The 15,329-nt window shown below is 34.5% G+C and overlaps 1 protein-coding gene across 4 annotated transcripts; it reads left to right on the forward strand.

The window, feature by feature from the left end:
- The first annotated feature begins 7,048 nt into the window (after positions 1-7,048).
- Positions 7,049-11,829, forward strand: LOC104227245 (pentatricopeptide repeat-containing protein At1g74750-like). 4 transcript variants are annotated; one of them, XM_070171235.1, is made up of 3 exons: positions 7,049-7,215; positions 8,050-8,214; positions 8,845-11,829. In XM_070171235.1, the coding sequence occupies exon 3, from the start codon at positions 8,848-8,850 to the stop codon at positions 11,446-11,448; it is 2,601 nt and encodes an 866-aa protein (XP_070027336.1). In that variant the 5' UTR covers positions 7,049-7,215; positions 8,050-8,214; positions 8,845-8,847; the 3' UTR covers positions 11,449-11,829. The 4 variants fall into 4 exon arrangements, with proteins under 4 accessions (XP_070027336.1, XP_009777761.1, XP_009777760.1 ...); XM_009779459.2 differs by having other exon boundaries at positions 8,050-8,174; XM_009779458.2 differs by lacking the exon at positions 8,050-8,214.
- Positions 11,830-15,329: the final 3,500 nt, after the last annotated feature.

Genomic DNA, 15,329 nt, shown 5'->3' on the forward strand with positions numbered 1-15,329 from the left:
AAATCTATTCTCTCTTTTTTTGTTATTAATATTCTTATCCTATAGTTTGACAAACAGCAAAGCACTTTAAATGCCTCGCGTTTTAGCCATTTACAAAATGAGGCATTATGTGCATTTTATTAACATATCTGCTATGAGGATATTGGACAATAAGCGAGTTCATTACTCAAATGGTCACTCAACTATCCCAAATTATCTCCTAAAGTCACTTTTCTTTCGTTTGTAATAACAAAGTCACTGAACTATGCATATTGCACTAAGAAGGTTATTCTACTAAATTTTACAAATTTTGGATTGTCAGATACCTATTTTATCCTCTAAATTATAAGCATTTATCTTCTTTTAATTTTATTTTTAACTTTTTAATATTATGATTTTTCCCTTTTAGTTTACATTATGGAATTACCTATAGAATAAATAAATATTATTTATAAATTAAAACACAAAAAGTACTTAAGCATATATAATAATGGAATAACAAAATAATGAGCATAATAAAAAAATTAATTAGTTGTTAGTAATAATAATTTTAGTTTAACAATAAAAATTCAAAAATTTATTTACACAATTCAGAATGAAAGAAAATAAAGGTTGTAAAATATATATTCCATGCACGTAATATTTAATTATTTAAATGAAGGTATTTAAATTATGCTCAATTATATTATATATATTCCATGCACGACTTAACATAGCATATTTTACCATATACAGATAGTCCTCATGCTTTCCGGTGACATAAATTTGTGTTGTCGGAAAGTTGGTAGAAACATAATAATATAATTGAGCATAATTTTCAAAAATATATAATGTATATTATAAAAATACTTTATTTAAATAATTATTTTTATATTACATGTATGGAATATATATTTTACAACCTTTATTTTCTTTCATTTTGAATCGTGTAAATAAATTTTTGAAATTTTGTTGTTAATACTAAAAAGTTTTACAAAAATAAAAAGAAGACAAATGTTTATAATTTAGAGGGTAAAATAAGTATTTGGCAATCCAAAATTTAGAAAATCTAGTTGAGTGACCTTTTGAGTACAATTGGCATAGTTCAATGACTTTGTTGTTACAAACGAAAGAAAAGTGACTTTAGGAGATAATTTGGGAAAGTTGAGTGATCATTTGAGTAATTGACTAACAATAAGCAGATAGAAGATTATTCTAGAAAATAAAGGATTATAGTCATACCATGCTAAATATAATCATTTATCGTTAAAGAATTATTTGTATCAGACTTTGTTAAAATAAGAGAACATTTCAATTGTGTATTGCTAAAATAATAGAGACTATGTTGCTAAATTAGAGACTAAGTCCAAGTAATTAATTGGCTATTTTTGTATATGATAAGCAGAGTAGATGATGAACCGTACTAGTCCATGTTGTACAATCAATCATCACATATGCAAGTACTTTCGTTGAGATCAACTTAAATTTGTAGGTCTGTTACTATTCATTTACACAAAAGAAAAAAGGAAAAAGCAAAGAGTTGAATCCTCCAATTGCTTCATATACCTTTATCGAAGGAAAAACGCCAAATATTAGGAGCCCATCAAGATGGCCCATGTAAACCTAAATGACCAAATTAAGCCCAAATCGGCATTTGCTGCTATGAATATGGCTGTTCCCATGTAAACCTAAATGACCAAATTAAGCCCAAATCGGCATTTGCTGCTATGAATATGGCTGTTCCCATGTAAACCTAAATGACCAAATTAAACCCAAATCTGCATTAGTTGCTAGTAAAAATAGCACGGTATAACCAGTTTTCAGACTAGTCATTCAAAAATAACCAGTGTTTACCAAGTCAATGAACAATAGTCACTATTTTGCTACAACTGAGACCGATCCAGCATAATATACTGGAGTTCGGTGCACCTGTATATGAACTCCAGCATATTATGCTGGACCGGTATACTTTGCTGGTTCCAGTATAATATACTGGAGACTGGAACATAGGTGCTCCAAACTCCAGTATACTTGCTGGAACTCCAGTATATTATGCTGGAGTTCTATTGTACTTATGCTAGAACTCCATCATATTATGTTGGAGTTCTAGCATACTTATCTTGGAACTCCAGTATAATATGCTGGAGTTCAAGTATACTTATGCTGGAACTCCAGCATAATATACTGGCGTATTTTTCGGGTTTTGAACAGTGTTTTTTGCTCAAATTTATCTTTACATGAAAAATAATACTTTTAAAACTGGGCTATTTTTGAACGATCAGTTGTAAATCTAGCTATTTTTTAAATTTCTCCCTAGCTGCTATGATATATGAGAACAGCCCATTTAAAGCTTCATCACAGAAATTCAAGCAGCCCATCGAATTCGGAGGACTTCAAGTGGTCATCTTATCAAATCCTCCTATTCCGGGAGAAATTAAAAAATAGCCAAATTTACAAGTGATCATTGAAAAATAGCCACAGTTTCAAAAGTAATCGATATTTAGCCACTTTTCATGATAAATCTAAACAAAAGCGTTGTTCAAAATCCGGAAAAATACTCCAGTATAATATACTGGAACTCCAATTCCAGTGTTGAAGTTCCAGCATAATATGCTGGAAGTTCATACACAGGTGCACCGATCTCCAGTATATTATGCTAGAACTTTCCGTGTTGTAGCAAAATAGTGGTCATTTTTCTATGACTTTGCAAACGCTGGCTATTTTTGGATAACCAGTCCGAGCCCGTGCTATTTTTACTCCTATTCCCTGTGTTGAAGATGTGATAGAATGCATCCATTACTTTTGGGTTTTTTCTTGTGTGTGTGTGGGGTGGGGGGGGGGGAGGAAGTAAAAGAATAAAGCAAAACATTCCTTATATTGTGCGACTTCTTTTTCCTTTCGAGAGGTTCGTGGTGTGGCTCCTGAGTTGATGAGGATAAAATGACATTGCAGTTGACACGATATTATTTACTTATTAGTACTTCGAAAATATGATTTTAGTAATAATTAATTATTCAATAACCCAATTTATTTGACTAGACAAATAAATTGATTTAGTGTCTGCAATGGACACACAATCTCGGCACTTGACAAGTTTAACTAGTATTTAGATATAGATTTGGTTGAAATATGAAAAAAAATTGAAGTTGTGCTGAAAAATTAAGTTTTGGAAGTTGAAGTTGTATTTGGATATATATTTTATTTGAAAAAAGTTAAAGTTTTATGAATGGAAGAAATTTTTTCATCCAAAAACTGCCCTAAATCACTTTTTAGAAATTTGAATTTTTTTTCTTTTAAAAATTAATAATATTTAACAAAATTTTGAAAAAAAAATTACCAAAATTTATGGCCAAACATGAGGTTAAATGATAGTGAATGAAAGCATTTGTTGTGTACTTGTGTTAAAGTGTATAAAATTTGATCAAACTCTTGAGAGGACCATTGGAAGGGTCCACAGGTTTCTAGAATTTGGTATTAGTCGTAACTGATTGTTTGATCTAACCAATTTTGATAGTAGTGTCTAGAGGATTAGCTAAAGTGGGCTTTCAATGTTGATTGTGCATTCTTTTATGGAATTTTTAACTTCTATAGCAAAGGTTAACACCTTATTTATTTTAAATAAATATTATTTAAAAAAATTATATTCTATAGATATCTTTTAAGTTTTATAGCAAAATATTTAATTTTGATTACCTCATAACCCTAAGCCACTAAATACGTTATTCAGTTACACTATTTTCTTTCTCTCTCTACTTTGATACATCCCATTCTCTTCTCCCATCCCATTAAAATTTCCGCTCTCCTCCTCCTTCTAACGGCATCTTCTCAACTGAAAAATCCAGAAACAGTCCCTAGTCTGTCAGAAACAAAAGCGCTTTCAATTTTTATGTAAGAACCAATGAATTGTATGAACTTCAGGCTTTCTGGATCTCAAGGGTGTCATGTTTGAGAGCAGCCTCTAATAAAAAGTATTATTCTGTGTTGTTTGTAGGGTAGGTTAGTTTTCTTGGCATATCCTTTGTATTTAAGAAAGAAAATATCTTTTTCTCTATTTTTGTTGATCCACATAACATTTCATTTGGGGACATCTAAAGAAACTCGGCAACTATTTACATTCAATGTTCTCTTTTAGATATCTGTTGAAATTTTTACGAAGGTGGCGCGTTTTCACTACCGTCTTCCGGTGAACGGCGAATTCGCCGGAATTTAGGATTTGTTCTTGAACAAAGACGATGGAGTTTGGGGTTGAGCAACTTGATTTTCTGTTAATATATTTCAATGTATTTTCATGTATTTCATTGTAATCATTGTCTTTTTTTCATTGTAATTCAATGTATCTCGTTGTATTCCATGTATTTCATTGTATTTATTGTCTTTTTCATTATTTTTCAATGTATCCCGCTGTATTTTATGTATTTCATTGTATTCACTGTCTCGCTATATGTCATGAATGTATTCATATGTTTTTTTAATTAATATAATTTATGTATTCAGATGTATTATATAATTTCTCTGAAGATTGTTATGTTTTGGGGTATTTTTCGGTTGAGAATCTTTTTTATAACTGAAAATACAAAATTTGTGTATTATAATTGAGTTTGTTGAGTTATATTAAGAGTCTATTATGTTAATTGATTAACTTTCCGTTTTAAAAACAGTGTAATCCCCTATTTCACGCCGTGAATACAGTCAAATACAATAATCTGTCCAGCTACGATCTCATGTTTCACTCCATGAATACAGTCGAATACAGTCGAATACACTCGAATACAACAACTGATTAGCTGGACTTCCCTGATTCACGCCTATTTTTGCTATTGTATTCATGAATATAATAGCTTAAATGCATCTATAATCCGTAATATAGCAAATGATACCTATAGATAGCTAATTACTACTAAAGATAGTGCTTTATGAAAATTTCTCTTCTTTTATCAATAATACAATAATCCCATTTTTGTTATGAAATACATATTATATGGATGTTCACTAATCAAATATAACTCTCACTATTCTTCTTCATTATGTAAATAATCCATACTACTTCTCATCATTTTAGTTATAACTCTCACATCTCCATAACCTCCCTATGATCTTTAGAGGCGGATGTAGTGAACAACTAACGGGTTCAATTGAACTCATAACTTTCGACGCGATGTAAAAATTTATATGTAAAAATTCACTAAAATTGCAAAAATAATGGATACGAACCCATAACTTAATAAAAAATATAATGTGTTCAATGCTAAAAAACTTAAAAGTTGAACCCATAGGATTTAAATCCTGGATCCGCCTCTGATGATCTTCCCCCATGCATGATCTCAATAGTAATACCATGTTCATGACATCCCTTTGTATTACCTCAGTGTCATCCTATAAATAGAGGGTTCGGGCATCACATTATACACAATTAGACATTTAAATACATAGAAGAAATAAGAATCTCTCCTCTCTTCCTCTCTATATCTCTTGTCTATTTTCTTATTTTATATTGTTACTTTGAGTTTAGTTTCTTAAAATTTTTCCTACAATTCATTAACATTTCACATCTCAACCTCTTTATTTTATTAATACTAACTTTCTCTCAAGAACTCAATTAATGATAAATGTTAAAAATTCTAAAGTGTGCCACAATATTAGTGTTTTTAATTGAAAATAATTTAACTGAATTTACGTTATTTAAACGGCTCGGCTTACTCCGCCCTCTTAGAGAAAAAAAAATGAAAAACATATAAATAAATAATAATAAAAAAAAAAGAAATAGAATGGCGAAGTTCAAAAGATAAGGATCAAAAATAAATATAAACATCAAGCAGGGGCCGAAGAGAAAAATGAAAAGGAAAGAGATCTTATTGCTAATTTACCATGTTTGACCTAGAGGAAAAAAAATTGACTTTCTTGAAGGCTAAGGCATGTTTCGTAAGCAGTGTCGTATCGTTCTAAAGCATTATGGTAACAAATCCCGTTAAGGTCCCGGCAGCAGTGGAGGCATTAGACGTTTTCTTTAATTATACTGGACTGGTATTCTAATACTATATTGTTTGAATTATGGTAATAAATTCCTCATAACTTACATGAATTTTAATACAGAAAATCAAAGTTTATGCTTATTAATTATACAAAGATTATATTAGATATGCAGAATTTTATACCAAAACCATAATATTATATACTTTACTATATAATGTTAAGATATTTTTCTTTGATGCTGGTGATTTTCCATCCGTTTTCGTACAACTTAACTATTTTACTTGATACTTGCTAAATTATTACTATTATCTCAACAATTCTCATTAGTGACAAATCAACTTTTAACATCATCATAGAGTAATTGCACTAAACTAAAAAAAAATTATAGTAACTCTCTTTATGGTGTAAGGAAAAAGTTTTTTAAGTTTTGAATTAGTATTTTTTTATGGAAAAAAAATTATCTTGTTAGTTTCTAATTTTCTATTAGAAAAATAAAAAAATACAAGTACTGATTTTCCGTGATTACTTTTGATTCGTAATTCCTATTGAGAAATCTCGGCAAATTCCTCCATTTGCAAAAACAAACAAAAAGAGAGGTGAATAATAAAACAGTAAAAGACTAGTTACCAAGTCATAACCTAGTAACCCAGTAAAACACTCCATGTTGATTAAAAAAAAGCCGCAGAAGAAAACGAGTGTACATTGAATAATAGCCTCCAAAAGTCAAAATATCTTAAATATAGGAAACTGACCCGAGCAAAAGTAATAGATTAAGGACCCGTTTATTAATAGATATATATATATATATTTCAAAAATATGTTTGTTCAAGAACTTTTAAAGTTTTTAAATTTTTTTGAAAATATGCCAAAATCTGATTTTGAAAATAAGCCAATTAAATTATTATAAGAAAATAAAAGTGAGAGTGGGAGGAAATAAATAGAGGAGTTATTTAGAACAGAGTGATCGTAAGTTCTGAAACGTGAAGGCAAGATTACAAGAACACGTGGATGAAGTTAATATCAGAGAATAGCCAAAAAATCAGAAAAGTGGGGTAAAGTAAACTGTATAAAATATATCAAAATCTGAAAAGAAAAAGCAAAATAAAAGAAACAAATACAGTCCTTGACAGTCATTGTAAACCCGCTGCCTTCGCCAAGTTGCTTGGAACTCAAATAAGCTGAAGGCAAAAAGAGCCGCCCTCCTCTTTAACCCTTTCTTCTGTATTCTTTTTTCTTTTGCCTTTTCATTCTTTTTGTGGCTCTGGAGCCGCGTCTACCTATTCCCAGGTACTCTCTCTCTCTCTTTCCTTTGACTCTTTGCTCTTTGTTGTGAGCTCGGCTACTTTTGTTTTTTCTTGATGAATCACTAGTCAATGATGGTCTTCTGGGGTTTTCTTGAATTGTTCTGTAATGTGAGTTGCTCTTGATCTTTTCTTGGTTGTTATGGTGAGTGTTTTCTATGTAATTTCCTTATTTTTTTCATGGTCATGCTGTTTGGTGTTCTTTTTTTGGGAATTAATGGTGTGAGACTGAGAATATTTGGGTTTGATGATTTAGAATGTGGGATGTTGTCTACTTTTCCCTGAATCTGATAAAGATTGGTGCTTTTATGTGTTCTTTGCTTCACCCTGGAAAATGGGTGTCACCAGTCTCATTTTTAATTTTCATTGTGCTGAAAAGGGGCATTTACCCTCAAGAACATACTTTGCCACTGCAAAACTTATTGAATACTAGTTGTTATTTGTAAAAGTTCAATTTTTCAGACTTCTATTTTACGTTTGACATCTTAACTTTCTTTTTATTTTTCTCTTTTTTTCCTGTGGTAGAGGCATTTCTTCTATTTTGTGTGTCATGAAACTTTTTGAACTTTCAAAGACTAGACTCCACTCACTAGCTCCTACACTGTTAATTAGGTAAAATGCCTTGAAGTTTTTACATTATTAAATGGATGTGAATTTACACACTAGTCTTTGTCATTCAGAAAATAACACTTGTTAAGGTCTTATGATCACTTTTCTGCTTCAGATTCTGAAAATGCTTTTCCGTTGTTGTTTGTTTGTTTGATAGTAAAAAGAAAAAGAAAGAAATAACCAATCTTCTTGTCTTCATATAAAACACAAGATGTGCTCGTAGGTAGTTGACATGTGACAGCTGACAAGTCTATGACAACATAAGTTTAGCTCTCTATTGCCTCAACATGCTGCTATGGAGAATTCTCTTTTTCCAGTACTGATCCTGTAATTATTGTAAGTGAGTCATACGATTGTGGCAGTTCCCAGCTTTTTTGTAAGTTTAATCCTCCTGTTTTAGATATGTATGAATTGCTGGTTGTTTCAACTTCTCTGTCTTTCTACTTTCCCCTTGAAGTCTACTGCAATTGTGATGGTCGTGCATTTCAAGAATTAGTAAAAAGGCAGTCCTTGCGCTAGTGAGGAATTTCTGATGATTAATACTGTGAAACTTTTGATAGGTGATTAATACTGCTATCGCCTAGCCATGTGTACGATGGTTGCTGATGTGGACATGCTTATTTGAGATTTTATAATGACATAATCCATTAAGCTAAGTGAAAGAGTATATGATTGCAAGTATGATAATTTGTAACTTGGTATTAACTACAGTAGGAAATCAAGAAATTGGATCATATTCATAGGATTTGAATGGAGAAGTCATCAATTTATGAATTTCTTGTAGAAACACAAGTTAATAGTGTAGGAGTATTTGAATCCATACTTTTTGTACTCTTACTTTGCTGTGCCATGATAGACACTTGACTGGCCTGGCAAATAGTTTGCCTTTCGACAAGTCATTTATGGCTTGCTCTGCTGCCTTGAAGTTCCTGAGCATCTGACATTTACATTATATTTTAATCATGTCTAAAGCTTTTTTCCCCTGGCTTTCCAACTTAATTTGCAGACTATGCTTCGGGCAAAGCATCTCGGCACGCTCTCCCAGTCAGCTAGGTCCTTTTTTCTAAGTGGATCACGATGTAGTGCAGCAGATGGAAGTTCGTGCACTTGTTCGGAAGATGAAACTTGTATTTCGAAAAGGCCGCAGGCTAGAAATGAGGTTCGACATCCGCAAATATCATCCAGCTTGGTTTCAAAAGCCTCTGTAGGAGTAGGTGCCTTATTATCTGGAGATGCTGTAAAGGCTGTGAGCTCGAAAAAAAATGAGACTTTGGATTCTCCAGCTTCTAGGCCACAGGCCATACCCGCATCTACTGTGTCTGGGCGAGTAGAATCTGTTATTTATGGTAGCATTGATGCTGAGAACGCCGTGCAGTCCTCACCTCCCATTTCAGACCAGTTTGTTCGGGCAGGTATTGCAGCAGTCAGTTTTTTATCCGATGTGGTAAACTATAAGATACCTATGTTAGATGGGAGCGGAGAGCATAGCTCATCCAACAACTGTATGGTAGATCGTACAAAGCCTATTTCCAATGTGAGGCCATCAAATGTAAAGACCTCCAGAAATGACAAACTTCAAGCTAACACATCTACTGATACACCTGTAACATCAAACCTTGCAAATAATTCGAACTGCACAAAAAGCAGAGGTGATAAGTATAATTCAGTCAAAGGCAGAAACCCTGTTTCGAACAACAGTATTGGGGAAGTGGAGACCCATGGTGTTGTCACAGATTCTCGTGACCGGAGGAGGACAGTACCTCCAAAGTCAAGATCATATCCAAATCGTAACTTGGCAAATGTACGTGCCTCTGAAGGAAAGCTTAAGAATGAAATTCCTGAAGGTTTCAGCAAGCCATTGCGAGAAACAAAGCTGCAAAGTGCAGGAGTTGTTCCAATGGTCAGGCAGTTTTCTAGTTGTGGCAATGTTGTTGGAACAGTTTCTCGCATTTTACAACAGTTAAATTGGGGTTCTGAGACAGAAAATGCTCTTCGTGAACTCAACTGTTTATTGGATCCATACCAAGCAAACCAAATTCTTAAGCAGATCCATGATCATACAGTCGCTCTTGGCTTTTTCTATTGGTTGAAGCGACAACCAGGATTTAAGCACGACGGACACACCTATACCACCATGGTTGGCCTCCTGGGACGTGCTAGGCAGTTTGGGGCAATTAACAAGTTGCTTGAGCAGATGGTCAGAGATGGGTGTCAACCAAATGTAGTGACGTATAACCGTCTCATTCACAGTTATGGCAGAGCAAACTACTTGCGTGAAGCATTACATGTCTTTAATCAAATGCAGGAAGCTAGAGTTGAACCTGACCGTGTAACCTATTGTACTCTGATTGACATCCATGCAAAAGCTGGTTATCTTGATGTTGCCATGGACTTGTATGAAAGGATGCAAGAGGCTGGGCTCTCTCCAGACACATTCACTTACAGTGTCATCATCAATTGCCTTGGAAAAGCAGGTCACTTAGCTGCTGCGCACAAACTGTTCTGTGAGATGGTTAATCAGGGATGTGTACCAAACTTGGTGACCTACAACATTATGATTGCTTTGCATGCGAAAGCGAGGAACTATTCTAGTGCATTGCAGTTATATCGTGACATGCAGAATGCTGGATTTGAGCCGGACAAAGTGACATACAGCATTGTAATGGAGGTGCTTGGCCATTGTGGCTATCTGGAGGAAGCAGAGGCAGTTTTTACAGAGATGAAAAGGAAGAATTGGGTACCTGATGAGCCTGTCTATGGTCTTCTAGTGGACCTATGGGGAAAGGCTGGGAATGTAGAAAAAGCTTGGAACTGGTACTGTGCGATGATTAATGCAGGTTTGTGCCCCAATGTGCCTACGTGCAATTCTCTGCTGAGTGCTTTCCTTAGGGTTCACCGCTTGCCAGATGCGTACAACTTGCTTCAAAGCATGCTTGAATTGGGTCTAAACCCTTCTCTGCAAACTTATACCTTGCTCCTCAGTTGCTGCACAGAAGCTCAAACATCATTTGACATGTCCTTTTGTTGTGAGCTGATGGCAGTCACACGCCACCCAGCGCACGCATTCCTTCTAACCATGCCACCAGCAGGACCTGATGGGCAGAATGTGAGGGATCATGTTAGCAGCTTTTTGGATCTGATGCACAGCGAGGACAGAGAGAGTAAAAGGGGTCTTGTCGATGCAGTTGTTGATTTTATGCACAAATCAGGGCTGAAGGAGGAAGCTGGATCTGTCTGGGAGGTGGCAGCACACAAGAATGTCTACCCTGATGCAGTTAGAGAGAAAAGCTCCTGTTATTGGCTTATAAACCTCCATGTGATGTCAGATGGAACTGCTATAATAGCACTCTCAAGAACACTTGCCTGGTTTCGCCGACAGATGCTCATCTCGGGAATTTGTCCAAGCCGCATTGATATTGTGACAGGATGGGGTCGTAGGAGTCGTGTGACAGGATCCTCTTTGGTGAGGCAGGCAGTACAGGAGTTGCTTAACATGTTCGGCTTCCCATTTTTAACTCAGAATGGGAATTCAGGGTGCTTTGTGGGCTGTGGGGAGCCTCTCACTAGGTGGTTGGTCCAACCTTATGTCGAGAGGATGCATTTGCTATAGTGTTCGATGTCAAGAATATCTAGCTAAAATCGCAGTTTTGGCATGGAAGAGGAACTGGTCTTCCTCAGGAATTAGAATGTACCTAATTATGTGCAGCTCGTATGGATTTTCAGTGAGTTTTCCTAATTATGTTTTTTCTAACTGGTCTCATATCCCGGAGTCTATTTTGTCTGAATCTAACCGTTGTCTAGTGGCTGTAGAAGAAATTAGGAGTGATTTCCTGTCCGTTGCCACTTGCCAATTAGGGTCACTTTCCAAGTTTTGTTTCATAGTTGCTCACATTATTGGCTGTTGGACCAGAAGAAGGAATTAGCCTTTGCTTTCTGTATTACCTTTGTCAGGTGTTCCACTTCAGTTCTCTTGATTGTTTTTCCAATTGAATTCTATTCTTCTGCTTTCTTTTCCCTAGGCTGCACGATCTTAGAAGAAATCTGTTTATATTGTATTAAGGCAATCACTTGACGCAGTCTGTGTCACGTGAAGCCTATATAAATGTAGAACAGGTTCTTTGTGATCGAAGGTAAAAATTGTACGGGGCACCCTATTTGGTCGTCCCCATTTAACCTTATACCCATTTTTTAAAAAAGTTTTAACTTGTACCCACGTTTTAAACAACTTCAGTCCCTTTTCTCCTCTTTCTCCTTCTCAAAGTTATATCCGCCCTCAACCTCTTTCTGAAGTCGCACTGCACACATTGTATTTCTGTTAGTGCAGAAGAAATAAATAAGAAAAAAATAGGAATATACAGTGCAATTTTGCATCATAAATGCCTCTCCGAAGAATATCGAAGTCTTGTTGCTTGATTGAACGGTGGCAATAGATGATCTGTTAAATGCTGATATAGCTGGTTTACGACGAAGCTACAGATCCTATTTGATAATGCATGGCATTAGCCGCAGCATATTGGTGTCAAGTCTTATTGTAATTCTTCTATTCTTCAAATGTTGGGATGGCATACCACAACGTTTCCGTTTCATCAAGAGCAGTAATCCATCAGTACTGTAAATTACTTTCATTGCTTGTTTCGTTGTTCAGTGATGGAGTTCAGTAAGATGACGCTGGAAATCTTCTCGAAGTTAGAGCAGAAATGGTTGTATCATTATGAAGGGAAGAAAACTCTAGAGCTGAAGTTCGTCAGTTACAAACAAAAACTTCAGCTTTAGAGCTGAAGTTCACAAGTTACAAAAACAAAAACTTCCGCTCTAGAGCCGAAGTTCGCCAGTTATAAAACAAAAACTTCAGCTCTAGAGCTGAAGTTCGCCAGTTACAAAAACAAAAACTTCAGCAATTACAAACAAAAACTTCAGCAAATAGAGAACAAAACTTCAGCTACTATGCTTAAGTTCAACAATTACAAACAAAAACTTCAGCACACTTGGTTCAGCACACTTGCTACTTCAGTCCCGTATACTAGAATGCTGAAGTTTTGCGTGATTGTCTTTGCTACTTCAGCCCCGTATGCTGAAGTTACGCGAAAAAGTGGGTACACTTGCAATTTTTTTTTGCAAAACGGGCACAAGTTAAAATGTGACCCAAAAAACGGGTATAGATGCAAATGCCCCGATTGAAGCTGTTATTGACTCCCATTGCTCGTCTTAGTACTATATTCATTATCCATAGATTATATACTTCTATTCTGGTTGAAGCTTCGTCAAAGAGTTAAGACTTATAGCCTATTTGGCCAAGCTTTTTTTTGGCCAAAAGTGTTTGTTTTTTTTTTTGCCAAAAGCACTTTTGGCCAAAAATTGAGGAGTTTGGGCAAGTTTTTGGAAGGAAAAAAAGTACTTTTAAGGAGAAGCAGAAGCAGTTTTGGAGAAGCAGAAAAAAGTAGCTTCTTTCCAAAAACACTTTTTGAGAAGCACTTTTGAGAAAAATACACTAAGAAACAGCTTTTTAAAGCTTGGTCAAACACTAATTGCTGCTCAGAAGTGTTTTTCAAATTAATTAGCCAAACACAAACTGCTTTTCACCAAAAGTACTTTTGAGAAAAGCACTTTTGAAAAAAAAAACACTTCTCAAAATAAGCTGATTTTTGCAGCTTGGCCAAATGGGCTATTACTAGGCTTATTCCAGTTCCTTGCTCCTTTGGATACTCGTTCAGAATGAAAGGCAGCTTATCTCATTCACAAATTCAGAAACTACAGTGAGAGTGAGTTGAAAAAGAGTGTAATTTTATTATATGAATACATATTTATGTTTCTATCTACAGGTAGTAAATACAAAAATAACTTTAGCGGTAGGTTTTAATGAGGTAATAATACCAGGATACAGAACCTAGAAAATTGAAATAAAGGAATGTAAGAAAATTATGGGCAGGATAATTCCATAGAGTATTCTGCCCGTCTCTGTAGTATTGTTTTATTACCAAAGACTTTGTTGTCAGATGAATTTTGTTACTTTTCATTTCTTCTTTCCTCGTTACTACTCCGACAGTTAAAGCCACAAAGAAAAGAAAAGCGAAATTCCCCTTTTTATGTAATTGCTGAAAGATCCAAAAATACATTTTATCAATATGTTTATTCAATCACAGAGATAATTCTAGATTAATGATTTTTGTCTTAATCGAAGGTGGTCAGACGTCACTTGTGAGATTATACTAGGCCGTTGTTGTCTTAATCGAAGCTGGTAGTACTAATGTTGCTCACACTAAAATACAAGTATGCGACAAAAATAATAAGGGTCTAATTATTTTGAGGTTGGTAATGAATTATCAAATACTTAATTGATTGTAACGTGGTTCAATGACAGAGGATTACAAGGGAAGAAACCCAAAAACTCAAAAGAGAAATGTATATGTTTAGTCGCTCCAAAAAATAATAATTATATATATATATATATATATATATATATATTATATTTTCAGCTAGTGAATGCAACTAGTTTCACCCAACCGGCTAATTTTTGTATTTTTGCACAATAAAAAACACAAAGACCATACTGTACTCAAAAGGTTGGTCGCATTTCTTGCCTTTAGGACCACCCTCTTAGATGAATTTTGTTTGGTTTAATTTAACTAGAATGAGAATGATAATATTTTGCGCGACATTACAAAGTAAGTGTTTAACCAAAAATACGATTTTCGGTCAAAGCTTGTTTTTAGAAGAACTCGGATTACTGATAATCAAATAGAAATAAGAATAATTGATGTAAATTATAGCTGGATAAAAAGCAAAGTAAATCAGTATATTCCAATAGTATTTCGTGTCCTTACAAATGTTCATTCCTCACCTTTTATAGCTATTTCTAAGTAATACATTTCTCTCCTTCCATAATGGAGTTATTATGGACAATTAATGACATTCAATGTAACGTTATAATTGACAATCGTAGCTGTTTCGGTACAGATTCTATAACGTTTTCCTTAATTAATGCTCATTAATTACCAATAATACATATCTATACTCTTTTGTTATTTAGGTTCATTCTCCCGATGCTTCTTCAAATTATCAAGAGATTCGAGCACCCATTCCTTTTGGTTTTCTTAGATCTTTGTCTGTGCCTGTTAAAGCTCGTGCCTCTTCAACTATTCTTTGCCAACTGTCATTCCTTTGTTGATCCACGTGTCATGATACATCAGCACATAATTAACTCGATGTAATAACTTGATTTTCCCCAATACAAATAGTCTCCCCACTTGCCATTTATTCATCAATAGAATATTTGGGAAGTGGATCTCATTAAAGCGGGAATTGTTGCCGACATTGTACCTTCTCTGGAACTGACGCTTCATATGTCACTTCCATTTAATGCTCGTGACACGTAGCATCTTCCGATTGGATCTGCAACTCTTCAGCATCTTTTAGGGCTTTTTTGTGGCTTCATCAATTACGAAGTGACAGTTTCCATCATGACGATTCCATCATTACACTTTTTCCTTTGAC

The sequence above is a fragment of the Nicotiana sylvestris genome, chromosome 3, assembly GCF_000393655.2.
Source record: "Nicotiana sylvestris chromosome 3, ASM39365v2, whole genome shotgun sequence".
Lineage (NCBI taxonomy): Eukaryota > Viridiplantae > Streptophyta > Magnoliopsida > Solanales > Solanaceae > Nicotiana > Nicotiana sylvestris.